This window comes from Caloenas nicobarica, chromosome 1 (genome assembly GCF_036013445.1).
Source record: "Caloenas nicobarica isolate bCalNic1 chromosome 1, bCalNic1.hap1, whole genome shotgun sequence".
NCBI lineage: Eukaryota > Metazoa > Chordata > Aves > Columbiformes > Columbidae > Caloenas > Caloenas nicobarica.
Genome location: NC_088245.1, coordinates 149478648 through 149499908, shown reverse-complemented (window position 1 = coordinate 149499908; position 21261 = coordinate 149478648). Strand labels below are relative to the sequence as shown.

Sequence of the window (21261 nt, the reverse complement as noted above, 5' to 3'; positions counted from 1 at the left end):
AAATTAAAATGCATGCCTACTAGGTGCACTTTGCCCTTTTTTCTTTTAAAAATTTTGTATTCAGAAAGTTACACTGAGCCACTAAAACACAGAACACCACCATATGCTATGTGCAATCACAGCTCTTCCAGGCCCCCATTAAGGAGGCTGATTCGTTCCTGTGAAGCCAGCTCCTCCTCAGACACTGGTACTCTCCTCCTACTCCCCTAAAATTATGTGCTTTTATACTCTCTCCTAGGGCTACTTCCATATACTCATATCAGACCCAAGGTCCAAAGCCAGTTTAAAGTAATCTTTGCTTTCAGGTCACTGTACTGAGGCCTCTCCCTGCTTAGAGCTGTCCTGTCACTGGGGAAAAGCACCAGTGGGGATCCAACAAGGGACCTCCAAAAGGCATGGTAAAGCTTGCAGATGTCCCAAGGCCTTCAGCATTTAGTGCCGCGCTGAAAGGGGTGGTCACAGCTCCAGAGGCTTGGCCACATTCATGAGCCTCACCAGACCTTGCTGGTGACCAACTTCAGAGTGTGGAGGAGCCTCTTGACTTGGGACATTTCTATCTCCTGGGTGGCAGAGTGAGAAGGGACAAACCTCTACTCCGTTCACTCTCCCCTGGATGGTCAAATCTGAAGAAGCCATGGCAGGAGTGCAATCCATAAACCGCGCTGTGCCATAGGCATTGATGGGATTTCACAGGCGATAAAAGTCGGATCTTAAATCCTTAAGAACATAAGGGCGTGATGTAAAGGGACATGAAGTCCGTAAGTTTTCCACTGACTTCAGATCAAATCCCGAGTGTGTCACACAGCGGGATATTGTCCTTAGGCAAGACTAAAACAAATGTCAACTGGAAGAGTCAGGCTGAAGAAAGAGGCATTTGCTGGGTCTGAGCTGTGAGGTACAGTCAAAACTCCATCCTGCATCCTTTCTCGGCACACGCAGTATCTGCACAGAACATTCTAAATCATATCCTTCAAAGCTCTTTCCCAACTATTCATCTTTGACAGTGCCCATTTTCTCATGCGATGTTGATTACCCCTACCATTTCCATGACCATCTATTATAAATAATGGCCCTGCACAGCGCTGCGTAGGTGAAGCACATTAATGCCGAGACCACTCGGCGATGCGGGCATGCTAAGCTGCTTCTATGGGAGGGTCCCTCCCCCTTCCTATTTTGATTTTTCTGCTGCTATACTTGATGACTAGCAATAAAAATGGGTAAACAGAGATCCAAGGGAAATGAAACTACATCTGCGGAACATTCAGAGCCAAAATACACAAGGTGGATAATTTGCATGCTGCATGTAAAAAGTAGTTACGCAGCTTTCTTCATGCTCTTTACATCTCCATAAAACATAATAATGGATTTCTAATTATACATCCAAATAATAGGCAAGCTGCAAGATGCTGGGAGAAAATTGGAAAGGGGGAAAGAAACTAACTAAAGGTACAGATGTAACGAGGGTAGTGACATTTCTATAAAGATGCTTTAATGGTTGTTAAGTAGGCATTTTGAAACAGAAGTTTTTTGAGTGTCCTAATAGGAGTTTTCATTTTCAAACAATTTGCTACGCAGTTAAGTGATGTCAGACTACAAACTGTAATCTACTACAATGACCAAAGAGGAGATGTTTTCATGCCCAATCAAAATATATAATTGATTTCTAAGTTGGCTTTCTACAAAAGAAATCAACCAGATTTATGCGAAATTCAGGCAGTGGATGACGTCTTGACTTTTGGTGATGAACATTTGATAACTTTATGCTAAAGTAAAGCATTATGTTTGTAAATGAAAAGCTCCTTAAGGCAAAAACGAATTCACAGTGGATTCGGAAACACAGCCAGTGTCTCCTTTTTATGGGCAAATGACAGAATTTGAATTGGCCGCATTGCTGTAGGGAAAGGGCATATCCTCTGCCCATGCAAAGTGTGAGAGCTCCAGCCAGAGGTTCCTCCTTCCCTTGATGAAACCCTTTCCCTCCTCTGTCCTGCCTACGCTGGGGCAGCCCAGCTGCCTGCCCCCTACCCACCTGCTGGCAATGGTGTCAGTGAGGGACACCCAGGACCCCATCCCTCATGAATGAAGGGTGACATCCCAAATGGTTGAAGTGCTAAACACCATCGCTGCATCAGTCAGTGCTGCAGCCTCCCAACTGAGTAGCGATTAACTGCCTGGGTTGGCTTCCCTCCTAGAACCTCCCCAGCCTTTAGCAGCTGGCAGAGTTCACTTGGTGCTCTAGCAAGTTCAGTTGCCCTTGACCCTCTGCTTCTGCTCTGAGCTGTTCTGCCTCCTACCTAGTTTCTGTTTTGTACCTTGGGATACCCTTATGAGGCAGCCGTTTTGCATGTCCCCAGTCTGAGGCATTTCATGAGTCTTCCAGTGGGTAATACGTATGCTTTGCACCCTCAGCCCATCAATATCAGCTCCATACCTGATGCGACCAGCTCTCCCGGATGAGTTAAGGCCGAGATTAGCCAGTAATCTCTCTGTTATAGAAACAAAGCAGTGAATGTTTTACTAGTGAAATTTTCTAAATATGGTTCTCCTTTTCTATTTTGCCTTAGTCAAATAAAATCATTAAGTGTTCTTAGAAACACGAGTACAAATGAGTCCTTCAGGCTTGGAAGCATGCACTTCGAGGAGAAAATAATCTGCCTGTTTGCTTAACCTTTGAAATTAAACGGAGTTCAGAGGTAATGTTGGAGGGAGATTTAGAAGAGGTCTCAAAGTGACTTTTTCACAGGGAAATAAACTCTGTGAGGGAAGGTAGCTGTCAAACCTGTATGTCTAACCAGTTCTCCCAGCAGAAGCAATAGATACCAGAGAGCTGTCTTGGGTGAAAGATACAGGAGGGGCCCCTGTGGCCTTGGCTCATAAACATCCAAGAGATGGCAGTGCTCATGTCAAGGTCTCACTAAAGAACAAGGTTTTAATTCTTAGGAATTTAACTGCTGCTGGGTGAGGACAAAACCAAATACCTCCTTACCTTGCAGGTGAAATAATCCATGGGTGAACTTTTACTAAATAACAGGGAAAAAGTAACAAGCGGCAGCCCTTGCTTCAGCAATGCTGGGCTCCATCTCCACCAGAATTTTACAGCCTCAGCCACATCTTTCCAAGTCTCATTTCCCTCTTGCAGTAAACACAGGCAGCCCACACGCCAGCACCAAGCCAGACGCTGCGATGCACCACCACGGCAGCTGCTGGTGGGGATTTCCTCAGCTGTCCCCAAAGACACTTACCGAGATGAGGATGTCCCACTTGGGCTGAGCGTGAAAGGTGGCGCACAGCAGGAAGCCAGGAGATTCCTCACAACCCAACTGCCCTGTGATTTTGTACATGAGCTAAGCAGGGAGGATATCGGGTAACTGTGTTTGTGTTCTCCTTTTTGCAGTGAAGTGGAATGATGTAGATGTTTTGCCTCACACAGGGAGTTGAGTACGCACATCATTGGCCTCTCAGGCATTGGTATTCCTGCATAAGAGCCTTCAGTGAGGATCTGGCTGGCTAACCCCACACTTGTAGAGACAGGTATGCGGTGCTCAGCCCAGGTGTGAAAAGGATAATCTTACAAGGTCCTTTTCAAAGCAATGACCTCTGTTATGCAGCATATAACAATATTCTTATCATTTTATTGTTGACAATGAATAATTATACTGCTCTCGCTTTGCACAGTATTTTCCTTTAAGACCTCTGTTACATTATATGAACACAAATTTAAACATAACTAGGTTTGTTCAGCCTGGAAGAGACTGAGGGGAGACCTCATGGCAGCTACAGCTTCCTCACAAGGGGAGGAGAAGGGACAGGCACTGATCTCTTCTCTCTGGTGACCAACAACAGGACCCGAACGAATGTCAGGTAGATGTGCCAGGGGAGGTTTAGGTTGGGCATTAGGAAAAGAGGGTGGTGGACACTGGAACAGGCTCCCCAGGGAGGTGTCATAGCCCCAAGCCTGACAGTGTTCAAGCAGAGACTGGACAACACCCTCAGACACATGGTGTGAACTGTGGGGTTGTCCTGTGCAGGGACAGGAGTTGGACTCAATGATCCTTGTGGGTCCCTTTAAACTCAGGACATTCTCTGGTTCTATGACAAAAAAATCTGGTTTATACCAGCTAAAAAGCCTTACAGCTGCCACTGCCTATATGCGATCCAGCACTCAAGGTATAAGGTATATAAGGTCAAAGCTTTAGAGGTGCCACAAACCCAAATCCTGCAGGGCTGCTCTGGTACTCCAAATAAGGACTGTACCGAGACATGCTGCAGTTTTTTTGCATCATTTCTGTCCTGGTACTGCTGGTGCAATCATCTTGTCTTGCAATCATCACGTCTTATGAGAAACAACAGTCACTAAGGGCAAACATAACCAGGCAAGCAGGAAGGTATGGGGGACCAGTCCTGGAACAGAAGGGAATTTGCTTTTGTTGATCTTAGAGGCAAAATTGCACTTTCAGAAGGAAGTATTAGCATATTATCATTTATCTCCTGCTAATCACCTCTTTGTCTGAAATTCTTTCTGTGATGTCCTATACTGCTCAGGACCCCATGGCAAGCACATACCACCCTGCTTACATTATTTATTCTGTTAGTATTGTCAGCATCTGAATATGAAGAAATGGTCAGAACACATCTCAAATGCCTTTAAAGATTCAGCATGAAGCACAGACCTTCAGTTATTTAACAGTTAAAACTAACCACGAAGGTGATTGCTGACATAGTGGTTGAGGGTAGACATTAAGCAGTGATTTGTGTTCACACGTGTTTGCAGGACATGTAGTAAGCTACAACTGATGCCCAGTAGCTGCTAGCAGAGCATAAATAATACACTTGCTTCTGATTCCAGGCCCTGAATTCTTATGTATATAAAATATCACAGAATACTGCCAAAATTAATTTCTATATGCAGAACGATTTTATGAAACTGTACAGATAAAATGCAGTTTCCATAACAGATCCTGCTCCCCTAGCCAAAACCAATTTCTAGCATTTTATCTAAATAATTATATTAACTACAGTTATGTATATGACTAGTATGAGATTGCTAAAGGTAAGTTTACTTCAGACATAAGGCAAAAATTCTTTACAATGAGGGTAGTGAGACGCTGGCCCAGGTTGCCCAGAGAGGTGGTCGATGCCCCATCTCTGGAGACATTCCAGGCTAGGCTGGACGGGGCTCTGAGCAACCTGATCTAGTTGCAGATGTCCCTGCTCATTGCAGGGGGTTGGACTAGGTGGCCTTGGAAGGTCCATTCAAATCCAAACTATACTGTGATTCTGTGATTTAGCAATGACTGGCACAATGTTACTGCAGCATTTCTCAGCTTCGGATCAGCTGGCACTTCTTAGCATAACATTGTAATATTAATTTGAAGGTATTACTTATGCACTGAAATTAGAATGCTGAAAACTAGCCTTAACTGACATTTATTATTTCTCACTAAAATTTGTTTCTCTTGTCAGGAGAAAAAAATCCTGGAAATACAATCTGAATCTACTCTTTTGAAACTAAATACATTTATTTTCATATTAATCTGTTGTTATAAAATCTAGTTATAAGAAGGATTCATCATGATTTCTTTCCCAAATATCTACATACCACCTCTCAAAAGAGCTTGTTTCATTCGATTGCAAAGTGCTCCATCTTGTGGTAACACAGCAGCATTAATACAAAACGGAAATGTTTTTACAGCTTTACTTTCTGATTAACTGGCTTCCAAGCTGAAGAAATGTGACAATTACCAAAACCTGATGACATAGATATAAAAAGTGTCTCTAAGACAAATCGAATGTATCTTAACTGAAAGCCAAACATCAATGTGGTGGAGAAAAAGCCAAAAAACACAGAGCCCAGATGAATCACAACATACACTGACCAGAACCCACAAGCAGCTTATTTATTTTTGTCCACATCCAGAAAATATTGTCATGTTTGACGTAAAAGCACCTGTCATATTCAGGACACTTTTCTGAAATCTTGTGGCAAGGTCCGCACTGTAAATGGTTCAAAACTGAGACCTGAGAAGCCTGGCTCAGAGCCAGTGAGTAGGTAGGTGTTCAAGACTGCTGCTTTCAATCGGCTTGGGAATGCAAGGGAATGAGAGGAACGGGAAGTTAAAACAGATCAATTCAAACTGATAATCTGATTCTACTACTGAGCTGCTGTCAACAACCAAAATTAAGCACCCCAATGAAATTTCCCTATTTGGTTCTCCCATAAGATACTTCCGTTCTGATGAATCTGTAAAAATGAGTGGAAAAAAAATTGTAGTCTCACCTTTTGATCAGCTCTAACACTACAGAAATAGTCTCTTAATATAATTATTTCATCTCCTAACTCTTAAATGTGGACATGTATTGCAGGTGACTGAGAGGAACTTCATACAAGTGAAAAATGCAAAAAGACCCCCTGCAATTCTGTTTTCTTCTTTTCAAAATGCTTCCATCTTTTGGCTCAGATTCAGAATCAGTTGGATGTCTGAGCAAGTACCTCTGAATCAACTGATCTGGTTGCACACAAATAACGGAGGACTTCCCTAAAAAGTTATGATAAATTCTAAAGCTTTAACCTATCTAACATTTTTACTGGGTCTAAACACCAACAGCTGTGCCCATACTTTTTTTGGGAAGGTAAACCATTAAGAAAATCTTTAAAATACAATAAAAGACTTTGTATATTTTAAGTACTGATATGCTGATGCACTCTTATAGCTTTATTGCCAAATACTGAGGTAGGAAAATTAACATGGTCAAACTGATGAATTTTTCATTTGTCTTAAGATTAAAATTCTCCTGTTTAATCTCCTCCTATATCTGCTTCAGTGAGCACCTTCATTTAAGTCCATGTGCTTATGTGCGTTTTGTTATGTAAGCACACCAAAATAATTCTTAGGTACCTGTCCCAGCATGGATATTTACTGAATGCTTTTACTACAAGTCACAGTTTTTACTGAAACATGATATACAGTTATTTTGCTACACCCAAATAATTCAGAGTTAAATTTACAGAAATGCTAATTAAGCCATTTTGTATTTGCCTTAATGTAAACCACGTCTCATGTAACTCCCATATGTTTTTCAAGGAGTCAGGTGAATTGCCTCAGCTGTTGAATTCAACTTAACAAGTCACGTATTTTGACTGAGACAAACTACCTTAGCAATGAGAAATCTTGCCCAAGTTTACCAAGTATTCTCATGAAACAACAGTTTAAAAAAAGCACAGAGTGACTTTGGGGAGTAAGGAATCAAAAACACATCAGTCAAGGATGCATATCCAGTTTCTGACCTTCTCTGCTTTACTCAGTTCAAGAGGTTTATTTACCTGCTGCCCCCTTTTGAATGGTTCTCAGGAAAATAATGACCCTTACAGATGCCTTACAGTTGTTTATCACCTGTGGTGATGTGCTAGCACCTTTTCTTACCTCTGAGGCGTAATATTTTTTGGTATCATCTACAGCAAATAAGAAGCAGGGCAGGTACTCTAGCACTTAGAGTATCTGTCTGGGGAGGAACAAACCAAAGTACTGAAATCTTCTAAATTAAAAAAAAGTTGAAAGGTGCCCTGTTGTTGAAACTACCCAGTTGTATTTTTTTTTCCTGCTTTATCCTGGTGATATGAACCTTGTACTGTTTTTTTTGCTGTAGCACAGTTCCTACAGGAAAGATGAAAGATATGCTCTTCCTTGGAAGCACTACGTATTTGACCTCTGTCCCAGGAGGGAAGCTGGCAATAAACCAAAACCTTGCACTTTTGGGTGAGTGCTGTAACCACTCATCTATTTTGGAAGTCTACAATTATAGACAAGAGGTGGGCAGCACTGTCACCACCTCCCGCTTCTGATTTTAAAAAAGAAAAGTTATGACTGTATTTGGCAAAGAGTCCAATGCTATCTTTGTGATCAGCCATATTCGGAACATGCCTGCTTGATCAGGCCCCTTGAGATTTAAGGGGTGGAGAAGAGCATTCTAAAAGATGAACTTCAGCCTAATCCCTCCAGCTCTCTGCATTTGGGAGAAGAAAAACTGACTCCTCCAGAGGGTGATTCAGAGCACCTAAACTTAGGAACACGCTCTGAATCACTCCCTACTTCACCTAGGGAGGCATCCTGGAGACAACAGATTCCACAAGCGAAGGTTTATCCGCTGTCACTGCTCCTCTCTCAACATCCCCTCAGTTGTCAGGTACCACTCTGCTAGTTTCTCAACTCCACCATAGCTTAGGTGCAAAGCTGTCACTTATCTTCTGATACCTGTGAGGCAAAAAGGGAGGCATCTCAAAGTTGTCCAAATACCTGTTTAGGAGCTGCTTAACTCCAGAATGTGGATAGTCAAGTCGCTAAACAAATACTACTGATTTTTAAAAGTTACAATCCACGACAGTTCCATAAATGGTTAACAACTTCAGTAGAGCTAAGTTGCAAAGCTGGCACTCAAGCTACTATTTTAAATTTAGCTTATTGGCAAATCGCACCACAATTTTAAATAAATTTAAATGAAGTTGTTTGTTGCTTTTTAAACAAAGAAAACATAGTAGTTATAACACAAAGAGTCTTTATTACTAAATATATTTATACAATAGCTTTAAAACATAATTCAGTACGTTCGGAAATTCTGGTAGCATTCTGTTGTTCTTTCAATACTCAAACTTATCGCTTTTTCCAGGTGAATTTCCGCCTGGCTCCCTCTTGACCAGGCTTTTTTCGTTCCTTCACACGTGGGTCAGGTGTTAGTAGTCCAGCTACAAAACACAGAAAAGCACCCATTTGTTTACTGTTATTAGTTGTTATTGCAGATATACTACATGTGAGGGACTCAAGCCAGCCATTAACTTTGCATATGAATTGTAACATCAAGGACAAGGGTTCAGTACAAAACATATGAAAGGAAGTTTCGGCAGAACCTCTAACATTTAAACTTTTCTTTAGTAACTAAACTTTCTTCACATTTTAGTTTACAAGTCACGAAAAAAATCCACATTGTTTTACACTGATATTGCTTCAGCCTTCAGAGCAGTGATCTCCAACTTTTTTTGATTGTGCACTCCTAACAGTAAAATATTTTTGAGCATGCACCTCCAATATAGAATCACAGAACCATTTTGGTTGGAAGAGACCCTCAAGATCATCAAGTCCAACCATTAACCTAACACTGGCACTAAGCCATGTCCCTAAGGACTTCATCTATGCAACTTTTAAACACCTCCAGGGATGGTGACTCCAGCACTTCCCTGGGCAGCCTGTTCCAATGCCTGACGCCACTTTCCAGGAAGAAATTTTTCCTAATATCCAACCTAAACCTCCCCTGGTGCAACTTGAGGCCATTTCCTCTCATCCTATCACTTCTTACTTGGGAGAAGAGACCAACACCCTCCATGCTACAGCCTCCTTTCAGGTAGTTGTTGAGAGCAATAAAGTCTCTACATATATATGTGCATATTATGTGTATTTATTAATCTATAAGTTATATACACTACTGAAATTTGAAGATTTTCTTCCTGCACCCCAGTGGATCACCTTGTGAAACTGGGGTGCATGTACCCTACTTTGGAGACCACTGCTTCAAAGTACACTTAGTGTTTCCAGAGTATATTTGGTCATGTCCAAGACCTGTTCAGAACTATGCTGATTTCTTTACAGATACCCATCTCACTAGAACGTCAGTTTACAGGGGTATTCCTAGCAAGTCTTATTTGTCAGTACTGAAAAGCTATAATCAAACTTGTTGCGATGAAGACAGCTTTACTTCCATGGCTGGCAACAGACAGAAGAAAAATCATAGCTGTTGTGCCAGTAATATACACAAGTATTCTCCCTACTAGTCCAGAAAGAGCATAGTTAAAAGCTCACTGTTCGCAATTCTATATTTCCTGAAACGGTATGGCATCTAATCACTGAGAAGAATGTTATCCAAATAAGTTCTATCTTATCCCAGGTAACTTGTAGAATCTAAATAAAGCAAGAGAGGAAAGATGCTCCTTCAGCCCGGCTAGCTGCATGTAATATGTTTATTCTCATTACTATTCCTTCAAAGCTAACCCTCTAGTGTTTCAGTTTGAGAAAAAAAAATTTAAACATGAACAACATGTGGATTAACCAAGTGAAAAAAATACAATCTTAGTACCTTACAGCTCACTAATGCCTGATTCAGATTTATTTGTTAGTGAATATATATTCATCTTTTGTGATTCTATGTTGAGGCAATATCAGCTGGTTAATAGACCTAAGAGAGGTCGTGAACAGATGGAAAAATCTTCAAGAAGTCATTCAAAATGTAAACAAAGAATACTAGGAAACAGGAGAAAACAATTTATAAATAAATGCAGATCCCTTTCACAAAATATACAAGGTTTCACCGAGATGATTTACTCAAATTTGCACTATCTGATCCTTAATGATCCTAGTATTAATTCCGTTAATTACTAGAAACATGTTAAGAAACATTGAAATAATTTCCTACCTTGCCTCATGAATTCCACTTCCTTTTCTGTCACAAAACTTCTTAAGGCTTTTGCAGAGGCTAAACGTATTGCTCCAGCCTGTGCAGATCTTCCTCCACCAGAGACTGTGCAAACCATATCATGTTTTCCAACTCTGTCAAGAAACTGGAAAGGGAACAACAACTGTTCTCTAAAAATAAAAAAAAATAAGCATAATAAAAGTTAAATATATGCATGTATATGAAGTTATGCAATATGCACGTTTCTTATCATATAGTATATACAAAAACATAGTTAACTTTCAGGCAGAGACCCAAAAAGGCATTCATGTCTCTAATTTTCTACTGATATTAACTAAATTAATGAGAGATTAGCAGTTAGGAGCATATTCAAACTGCCAATGGTAAGTGTTTTAAGTTCAGTTTTACAATTACTTTTGTTTCACTAATTATCTATAGATGCCAAAGTCTGTCAGCTCTAGATATTAAAATTGAGCAATCTTCCTATTCTTGAGCTCAGAAACCACAATATAAAATAAAAATCACATAAGAGGTAGAAATCCTCCTATGTTAGCTTTATTAGAAGCCGTCCCTGTATCAGACTACACACATCCTCCAAAATCTGAAGCTTTACATGAAGCATCTCATCTTGTTTGCTTCCACTATGTTATTGTATGCCACAGTAATTACACATGCATACAATTGGCAAATCTCTCAGCAAACACTTAAAGATACTGTTTATTGTTTATTTATTTATAAAATAAACTACAAGCCCTTCCTAAGGAGACCAAAATCTGAATTATCCAAATAGTCTGTGCTCTTGATTTTTGCATCCCTTCAGAAAGGGAAAGACAAGAAACACAGAGCAAGGCTTGCCTATCGGTTCTTATACCACTAACTCCTGAGAACTAGGAGGAAAAGCAAAAGCAATTTTCATAAAACAGTTACACAGAAAGAAGAATATAACATCAGCTCTGTGGAACACAGCACCAACATACAACTGCATGGTACGACTTGTGGTGGAATAAGTACAGCAAGAACACAGCATGTCATAGTGCTCTCACCTGTCCTGCAGCACTGGGAAGTAATGTAAAATATCTATTCCATTCACTGTAATTTTTCCAGTCCCATTGTCATAAACTACTGCAGTAGCTCTTGCAGTTTTTCTTCCACCTGAAAGGAATTAAAACCAATCTGTTATGAGGCTTCAGTATTCTACAGAGCTTCAAGTGCCCAAGAAGTTAAACAAATCTCAACACTTTCATATAGTACCAGCTGTTTCTTTTTGGAGGCTGAGGTAACAATAAAATTGAGAAGGAAATAAATACAAACAATGAACAGCTAGTTTTCAATACATTTTAAGTCAATGTCTATTAAGGGGGGCAAGTGTGTGTTGGAAGGAGGTAGAGGTAACACCCTACCTCCCATAACCTCAGTAGCTCAGGACACTTTCTTTATTTTCATGTACTGTGACATCACAAGATCAACAGTTTGTTGAACACCAACATTTACCATCGGTACAATTTCTAATAGTATTAAAATATTTTATAAAATCATACAAAGGTACAGAAGTTTAAGAATATTCACATGGAAGAGGTTAACACTTTAATTATACTGGTATAAGCAATGCCTATGCATCATTTAGCACAGTTTCCTCAGAAATTAGTCAGTTTTAAGCGCATTAGCTTCAAGTTAAAACATGACAAACTCTGTGCTAAAGCCCAAGACCAATCTTCTGTAGCACAAAAGAAGCTACCATTCTGTTAAAGGAATTATGAAACACATTAGACATTTTTCTTCATTTAGGGGGGTGATGGGACATAAACAAGACTGTTCTTGAACTTACAAAATCTGTTGGCTTTTCTTAAATGACATGTGTTACATGTTTATCAAACTTCAATAACTACTGTTCTGAAGACACTGCTGAAAACCAGCGTGGATTAAATCCCAGTTTGGCACTCTCACATCTCCTTGTTGTCACATCATCTTGGAGCCAACTCAGCTAGAACCGAGCTCTCCAGCCATTTTGCCCCTCAGATTCTCTGCGACTATTGTTCTTATTATCTTATTATGCTGTTCAAGAATACACATCATATCTGACTAAGATTCCTCTTAAATGTACAGCATGAAGTGTATGTGCACATCTGCTTCATCCAGAAAGTCGTCAGACTTTCCTATCCATGTTGTTGCTACCTTGTTTTTTCTAGCCTATCACCCATATAATATATCATTCTTCTACTACGTCTCCCAGTGAAAACGTAAGCAGCCTGTGTATGGAACATACAGAGACCTTCATGGCTTTTCTCTAACATCTCCTCTGTCTCAGTACCAAAGACTGATGCCCATCTCTGTCTTGTAAGGCCAGCTGTGGTTTGTTCACTTGTTTGAAAAATTTAGGAATTCCCTCTTTGCATTTTCCTCAGCTGTTTGTAAATATCCAAATGCATTGCTATTTATCCTTTGCATCTTCAAAATTCTCCTTTGCTGGACGGCCTACGCAAATCATGCTAAAGGTTATTTAGTGGTTGAAGTATGACACTTTCATATTAAGCAATAACACTGTTAAATCCATGGAATTCTCCATATGTGTTTGTGTTTCCCCAGTCACCTGCCATTCATGTTCAACAGTCAACTCTTGCCAGCAACGAAAAGTCCTTTTGTATCCTACAACATGCAGCACAACAAGGTCTTCTCTACAGAAGTACTACTGTATAGAAATGCAGATATAAACTAACAGTTGATAGACTTTGTGGCAAAAACTTCCACTTTGTTACCAGGCCATGTCATAATTTAGTGTGGCATAACATAAATAACTATTACACACACAATATACACTTAAGCATATAAAATGAAGTAGCAACACATCCAGCAGTGTTGTACATACTATAAGGAAAGTAGTGTGAAGAGTAAAAGCACTGCATCATTACCAAACAACTTGAAATTATTACCTTCAGCGGTGCTGAAGGCCACTCCTCGCTCATCATACTTCAAGGGCTCAATAACCACCTTTTGTAACTGCACAGGTACTTCTTTGGAAAACTTTTGTACATATTTCTCCTCGGTGTCACCAAATGGCAACGTCATCAATTTTTCCAAGAGTAGAATAAACCTTGAATACTGTAGACAACAAGACTTCATTAAAGGATGCAAGTGTAATTGCATTTGCTAAAACTTTCTATTTTTATATAATTGATCTTTCGTACTTCACTTTTATTGATGATATCTGACAAGATGACACTTTTGCACCTACATGCTGATTTAAGAACAGCATGCAGATGCATCATTTTCTGTGTGACTAAAGATACCTAGTTCTTTCATCAGGCAACAATGAAACTTTAATTCAAAGCATAACCAACCCCTTTGTAATACCGGATTATTGTATTAGAATGAAGTTCACCTCACTTTTAAAAAGAAAATATTGAGGGTGGTCTTCATTCTTTTATTATTGTTCTATAAAATGGCAAGAAGAGATTTTCACCTCATTTTCAGTAAGTCAGCATGTTCATTGACTTGGAAATAATTTTATTTCACTAAACTGAACCTCTTAAATGATTATATTTCATAATATATACAGGAAATACCTATCTGTCTATCTTTGGCTGTTCAAGCTGCATTACTTTTATGTTTATGATTTCCTTTCGAACTGAACAATCAAGCTATTTAAAAATTCAAGAGATACTTGACTTAAAGGGCAACCTCTTGAAATAAATTATCCTTTGCTACTGTGTGGTTCTCCTTCTCCCTTACACTCCCCTCCAAAGTTCTTCAACATGTGATTAAAGAGTAAATACCACTGTGTTAACCCATTTGTGCTAAAAGCTGGGATGTCCTGTTAGGAAGTATTACTGGCAGGAGCACTAGACAGCTGGGCACTGGATATAAAGGTATGCTATCATCTAAAATGGATTTTTCATATAGATACCATATTCATACAGATACCATAAAGTTCACTTTACTTACAAGCTGTTATTAAATGTATTTTTTCTTTTCGCTGTTAAAAGTATTTTTTCTTTTCTCTGTCACCAGAGTCTTCTGCTCAAATTTAATACTTTTCCTGTAACCCAGCAATAGCCTCTGGAGCTCTAACATCACTTCGAAAACTACTCCAGCCTAACGATGTGACATAGAGCTGTGGTAAAGCCTTGGAAGAGCAGAAGTACAAAAATTTTAAAATGACAGAGGCTACAGATGAAGAAAGTTTCCAACAGTTTTCATTTCCAGATTGCAAAGGGAAAAAAAACACCCACACAACCAAACATCAATAGCTCTGATTTTGTTTAATAATGCAAACACCACAAAAAATTTGTTGCAGTGGCAAAATATAAGAATTTGAGCAGGTAAGACTGGTAGCTCATACCAAGACATTTCAAATACATTTAAACAACGTTTGTTCCCATAGGCTGAGGCTTTGAGACGTTGTGGTTTCACATGCAAGAGTCCAGTATATAAATGGGTTTGGGGTTTGGTTTTTTTGTTTGTTTTGGTGGTGGTTGTTTTGTTTGTTTTTAGTTTACTACTGTCTACTTTCACAGATGTAGAATGTACAAAAAAACAAGCAGTGAAGAACACCAAACTGCTTGGTTTTACAACTAGACCGGTTCCTGGCACTACAAGAGGAAAAACAGCCATTCCAAATGCAGGAGGCTACTGAAAACACTGAAGTCATAACTCTTTCTACTCCAAGCAAGATAAAGTCTCTTGGGTATACCAGGATGGAGAATTTACAATAGCAATTTCTACCTTATGCTTAAGGACCACAATCTGCTCGAGATCTTTTCACATCACCCCTAGACAAGGAAGGCATCACATCTTACAGTTCTGGATGACAAGTGAGCAAAGGGCATGTTTGCTGCTGCTATGCTATTTTTGCAATGATGCTGTTCACAGGAAGCACTTGGGATGCTCTGACAAATTGTGTTTCATTCTCTGGTATTATCATACTCAACCTTAAACTTTCAAAAGAAAACTGAAGCTGGCCACATAGTCTGAACCTGCTGTTACAAAATTTAATGCTATTTAGGGGACTGTAGGAAAAAGCTTTAAGAAAAAAAAGTGTGCGACTATCAGGATGAACAGTCTTATTCCCAGAGATACATGTAAAGAAAATCTAGACAGTGATACAGTTTGCAGATACTGAAGAAACTGCAAAATCCTCCTCTCTCCCACCATATTCATATCAAAGGAGAATATAACAAGAGATATCTGTATCAGACCACAGATCCATGTAGCTTTGTATCTTGTTTCTGATATTTTATTCTGTAGTGAAACACTAAGAAAAAGGACTCCATATTTCTGATCAGCCTTCTCTGTGATTTTTCTGTCATTATCATCTCATCCTTAAGATCAAATAGTCAAACTCTATGGAGGTTTAGCATTACACAAATCCATCATGTTTTCCGTCTTGAACATTTACCCCTTCTCTATAACAAGCAGAGGTTCTAGCCCTACTGGTTTTTTATCTGTAACTTAGAATAAATGACTACTTATTCCTATTATAAAGTGTTACTATACTCCATTCTTGACTACATAATTAGATCACAAGGAACAAGCCCTCTAGCCCTCACAAAGTTACCAGGAGAAAAACTAAGCTCTGTTAGTAATGATGCAAATCCTTAATAATTCTGTACTGTGCTAAATAAAAAGTGACACTGGTCACTTTTCAAGACAACATGAATGTGATAGTGCAATGAGCAAATATAGATTTTAGGAGAAGAAAGAAAATTCTTTCAAAGGGCACCTGCTTCTACATAGTACCTTTTCAGTACCCAAAAACACACCCAGAGTCTGTATTTTTAAGATATGAACCTCCTTAAGATTAGAAAGATTAATTACTTACATCATTATCTGTCAGTTTTTCTAACAACATTTCTTCCAATTCAATCTTAGTCAGCCATCTGCTGCCAGCCAGGTTTCTGTTTAAAATATCACATATATTCTCCCTTTAATTAACCATGCAATTAGAGTTACATCACAAAGGACCACACATACAGTCAGTCTTCGTTTAGAAGTACATTTTCCATTATAAATCAATACAGATCGCATTCCTACAGTAAACATGAGAAGGCCTACGTTGATTTTAAAAGTTCTTGTGAAAGGGATGGTAACTTCATGTATTGAATTCATCACGTGAAAATTATGAGTATCAGTTATACATTATTCATATTATGGAAGTCCGAGATTAAGCTAGCATAGTGCTGTAATAGTGAGCAATCCTCCGCACAAGTTCAGACTTAATTTTAAAAGCCTGCTGCTGGAAAAGTTTGCTTTACAAGCAACAAAGACCAAAATCGAAGGCTCAAACAGAGATGCTAACACAAAGAAACAACCAATGCTTGAAATAAATCTCTGAAATATGAATGATACGGAGTGACCAACAAAAGAGAATGCCACCATAAATACACGTGCCAACGTTATCAAGTACATTTAAGGCAATGCTGTAACTAGCTTCTTACCCCTTTAGGTTCTTTTAGAAACAATGAAAGTTTTCAACAGCATTAAGGAAGCTGTGATTCAGAAAAGCACTCATTCTGAAGGTGATTTTAAGTAGTACTTCATAGAGTATGTATTTTAACACTTTTCTGAGTCAAGGCATGAGAAATGTTTATTTAGAAATGATTCTAACAGTAATTCTAAAAAGTTTTCAATCCTGACAGACTCAATTATATACTTACATTTACATATTGCTACTTCCAGTGAAGTCAATGACATTTTTTATATGTGAAAAGCTATAAACTTAAAGCAGATCAAGATCAGGCCCTAACCCTACAATTAATATTACAGACTGAGTCCACAATAGGTTTATTTTCTGGGAAACAAAAAACCAAACTAAAACACACAACACCAAACTCCATACAACAACAGTCCTTCTCATCAACCCACCCTCTGCCTACGCTTTGGGGATAAATTATCCAGGCTAATCTGAGAGGAAGTACCATATCCAGCATGGACAATAAGTCTCAAAAATCCTTCAAATTCTCTGAGCTTTTACAAACCCCTTTCAACTCTTGACTAGCTTTAGGTCATTTTTCACATCAGTAAATCCACTGGCTGAGCTCTGTAAGGAGTCAGGTTATTTTTCAGCAGCATAAACCAAGAACCTAAATTCATTTGTTCTCGTCTGCTCAGAAGCCAACACAAACCTATGACAAAACATTCTGTGGGTCACAGGACACTATTTATATAATGAAGAAACATGAACTTCTGTTATTTAAGAAATTGAAATAATCTCAGCAAATTAATCCTTTCTCTTCCTAAAATAAAAAACAAATGGCCAAAATTAAGGAATGACAAACCAAAATTATGAGCAACTAGAACAGCACATAAATCTGGCTAGAAAGCGCACAGCAAGAACAAAGATAAAAACAACCTGGACAGTGAAAAAGTAACTATACAGAAAAGCAGTAAATGCCAAAATCAAAACTTATGAGCTGTATCCTTTTCTTTTAAAGCTTTGCTGAATCTAGTATACTAATATATCATACAATCCTAGCAAAAAAATCTCAAAATAGAAGATCAAGAGCATATCCTAAGAGAAGTAAAAAGTTCTTAAAGCATAAACCCATTTCAAAGACAAGTCTGACTGTATGCACTACGAAAAGAACAACTGTAGCTTCTCCATTAGCTTCTGGTTGACATGTAGCTTTTCTGTCCCGTGGCTAACTAGCCAAAGAGCTTGCTGTGCACACCACAGAAGTTAAAGAGGAGAAAGAAGAGAAACTAAACTCAACTGCTAATAATGGTGATATTTAAATAAATCCTACCAAATAAACTTTTCTAAAATTTCTGTAGTTTTTGAAGATTTAGCTGTTCAAAGCCATTAGAAGAAAAATAGTGAAATTAGCTATTTTGATGCTCTTCAAGTTAAATATTTTAAGTAAAAATATTCAAGAACTGTAATTATTAAAAGGCTATTAAAGAGCTCAGCTTAGGCCTTAGGATTTTTCCAACAGATAAGCAACTTATTTGGTATTTTAAAATGCATTGTTTTCTTATAAAGAGTTTACTTCATTTTTAAAAAGATTTTTAATTAAGAATTGATTAGAAAACTTCATATACATATGAATACATATGAATATACATACATATACATATTCTCTACTTATTTTCAAATTGCACTTCAGAATTTTTATATAAGCAAGAATATTGAAAAGAGCAGGGAGAGATTAAAGAGGAAGAGAAACAGGTAAGGTTTGCCTATTTTAGCAGTGAGAAGTGAGCACTCTACACATACATGTTACAGATAAGACTTTTCAACCTCAAATTACCATACAAATATTAGACAAGGAACAGGAAAAATGTCTGAAAATACGTTTGTGGAATAAAAGGCAGGTAGGGTAGGCAACTATAAGAAGTGCCAAAACAACATACTGAGGCATTTTAAGATAACCAGTATCAATATTCATTCTAATCAGAAGCTTACCTTTTTTTTTTCTGAGGAGGAAGGTCTTGAGCTATCAGTTGGTCTTCGTATTTCTGAGCGTTTAGCAATTTTTCATATGTGTCCTAAAATGCATATGGAAAAAGTATGTAAATGCATTTTTTCAGTTAATATTTACATTTTGTTATTTAAAACACATTTATGTTGATTTGCACTCCCAACACTTAAAATTCAGAAGAGGTCAGAAAACAAGTAGAGCTCTATCAATTCAAGAAAAAGATAAGAATTTAAATTTAAACCAACCAACATTTAGATAGCATACATAATATTTTCATATGCAGTTCAAAGTAATTAATTTTGAATTCCGCTATTTTTCCTCAATGATGTTTGTTGCCTTGTTGCCTTCTTAAATATGTTTATAAATTTAAAAAAAAATCATGCTCAACTGTATGCAGAAAAGCAACTACATTTGTACAATGGGTGTAACTCCAAAACATACTGAACAATAATTTGACCAGTGCATCCACATTTTCGTTTGACTGACAAGGTTTAAGACTGTAAATAATTTCATTTAGTTAGATTTTTGTACATTTAAAGTGTCGGCTTTCGTGGTCCATATGAGTCAGAATTCCCGCTTAACCAGGCATGTCCACAGGGACATGTATTAAGTTGTACATTTACGATCATCAGAATTTCTGTTCTTTCAAATGTTACAGATAGATTTACTCTGAATTTTCAGTATTTATTTTAATTCGTAGGTATGCTATTATTTTCAAACAAGGTTGTGACAGTGATTTACCACTTCAGAAAAAAAAAAATTCAAAAAAGTCACACTGAAAATATAACAGAAGAAACATACTTTTAAAAAAGTATTTTCAGTTTGGATCCATTCAGAAACTTTTAGAGACTATTTGGTTCTAAATTATAACATCTAACACTCTGGATTTCAACAGTGATTCAAATCACAATCTAAATAAGAGTATTTGGAGAAATAATTAAAAATTATACTGAAACAAAACAGGATTGTTGTAGAAAAACAAAGTATATGGCAAATAACTTATTTCCATTATGAGCTAAAAATAGGAAGTTTATAATCACACTCATATATCTTATTGAGTTTTAGCAAATTCTAAGGAGAAACTCCAGTGTAAGAATGAGTAGGGACAAGGAACAATGGTTGGAGATTTTTTTCTTTGTAATACTTACAAAAAATAGTAAAAGAAGAAATGTGAGACAGCGCTGTATTGTCAGAAGTTAACCAACGAAACACTAGTCCTTAAAATAATACTGGGATTTGCAACAGGATGCAATGAAATTTCTTCAAGTTTACATTTAAAACAAACAATCAAAAAAATTCCTTACTTAGTTATAAACATTTACTGTTCAAGCTGATTTACCCACTAATATAAAAATACACCCGCACATATACTAAAAATATTTGTACTTAAAGCATGTGAACCAAGAAAAGATTGTTATCTGAGCTGCACTCAAAGCTTTTAAATAGGGACAATTCACTGAAGTCTTTGATTCAGGTCATTGGTGACACTTTTAACAGCACAGTGGAACAAAAGTATTTTTGTAATAAGTCCATAGTATAAAATCCTGAATTTCAAAATTGTCCACTTTTCATTGAGACAGCATAAGAACTCTTATAATAGTATGCCTTTCAGAAATCCTTTATTTTTGATAAACATGCCTGTATCAGATAGGAACTAGGAAATTTTTTCAGCTTAAAAATAGTCTATTTATTTTCCAACAGAGGATACATAATGTAAAAGAGTACAACAAAGAATCTTTTCAAGTATTTCCAAACCTCACCAATATACCAAGATACAGCAGCACCACTTTGGGCAAGATTCATGTAATTTCACTCTAATAATTGTAATGGCTCCATTCAGAGCTGACTATTAGGCCGCAAAAAGTTATTGATTAATTATTAAAAACACAGACATGGTTTGGGTTAGAGGGCATGAAACATGCCTGACATGGAGCACTTTTTATGCATCTGTAGTTAGGCACAGAAAAGAATCAGTACATAAGCTTCTGCTCTGGAGTGTGGAGGGAGGGAAGCAAAGGGCAAGGAGGGCTCTGGCTGCCCTTCTGCTCTCTGGGGAGAGCTCAGCTGGAACAGGCCTGGAGATACCTGTGACCTCCACCAGTTTTTTGCATTTGGAAGACACCAAAACCAGGCATGAAGAAGATATTTTGGTGTTAGATGATCAGAGAGGTACTGGGTTACTTGGTCTTATAAACGTGTAAGGAGGTTTTTCACTTTACTGTGAGCCTCTCAGCTTAACTTTTGCCTTCCTGAAGCATAAGAAGTGTCACCTTCCTACCTGGCAAGAGCCTCCTCACAAATACCCATCATCTTTGGTACGCTCTGGCAGATACATTTATCTACTGGAATGGTCCACAAAAATACCTGAACCAGGAGCCCAGCAAAAACACAA

The 21261-nt window shown here is 38.0% G+C and overlaps 1 protein-coding gene across 1 annotated transcript in view; it reads right to left on the bottom strand.

The window, feature by feature from the left end:
- Window positions 1–5867: 5867 nt before the first annotated feature.
- MRPS9 (mitochondrial ribosomal protein S9) overlaps window positions 5868–21261 on the bottom strand; it is a 38032-nt gene continuing 22638 nt past the window's right edge. Inside the window, exons 6-11 of the mRNA XM_065640107.1 lie at window positions 18854–18936; window positions 16271–16346; window positions 13383–13551; window positions 11499–11607; window positions 10456–10625; window positions 5868–8737 (exon numbers count right to left, since the gene is read on the bottom strand). Of these exons, the coding sequence (XP_065496179.1) occupies window positions 8646–8737; window positions 10456–10625; window positions 11499–11607; window positions 13383–13551; window positions 16271–16346; window positions 18854–18936 (699 nt within the window). The 3' untranslated portion in view covers window positions 5868–8645. The remainder of the gene's footprint in view (window positions 8738–10455; window positions 10626–11498; window positions 11608–13382; window positions 13552–16270; window positions 16347–18853; window positions 18937–21261) is intronic.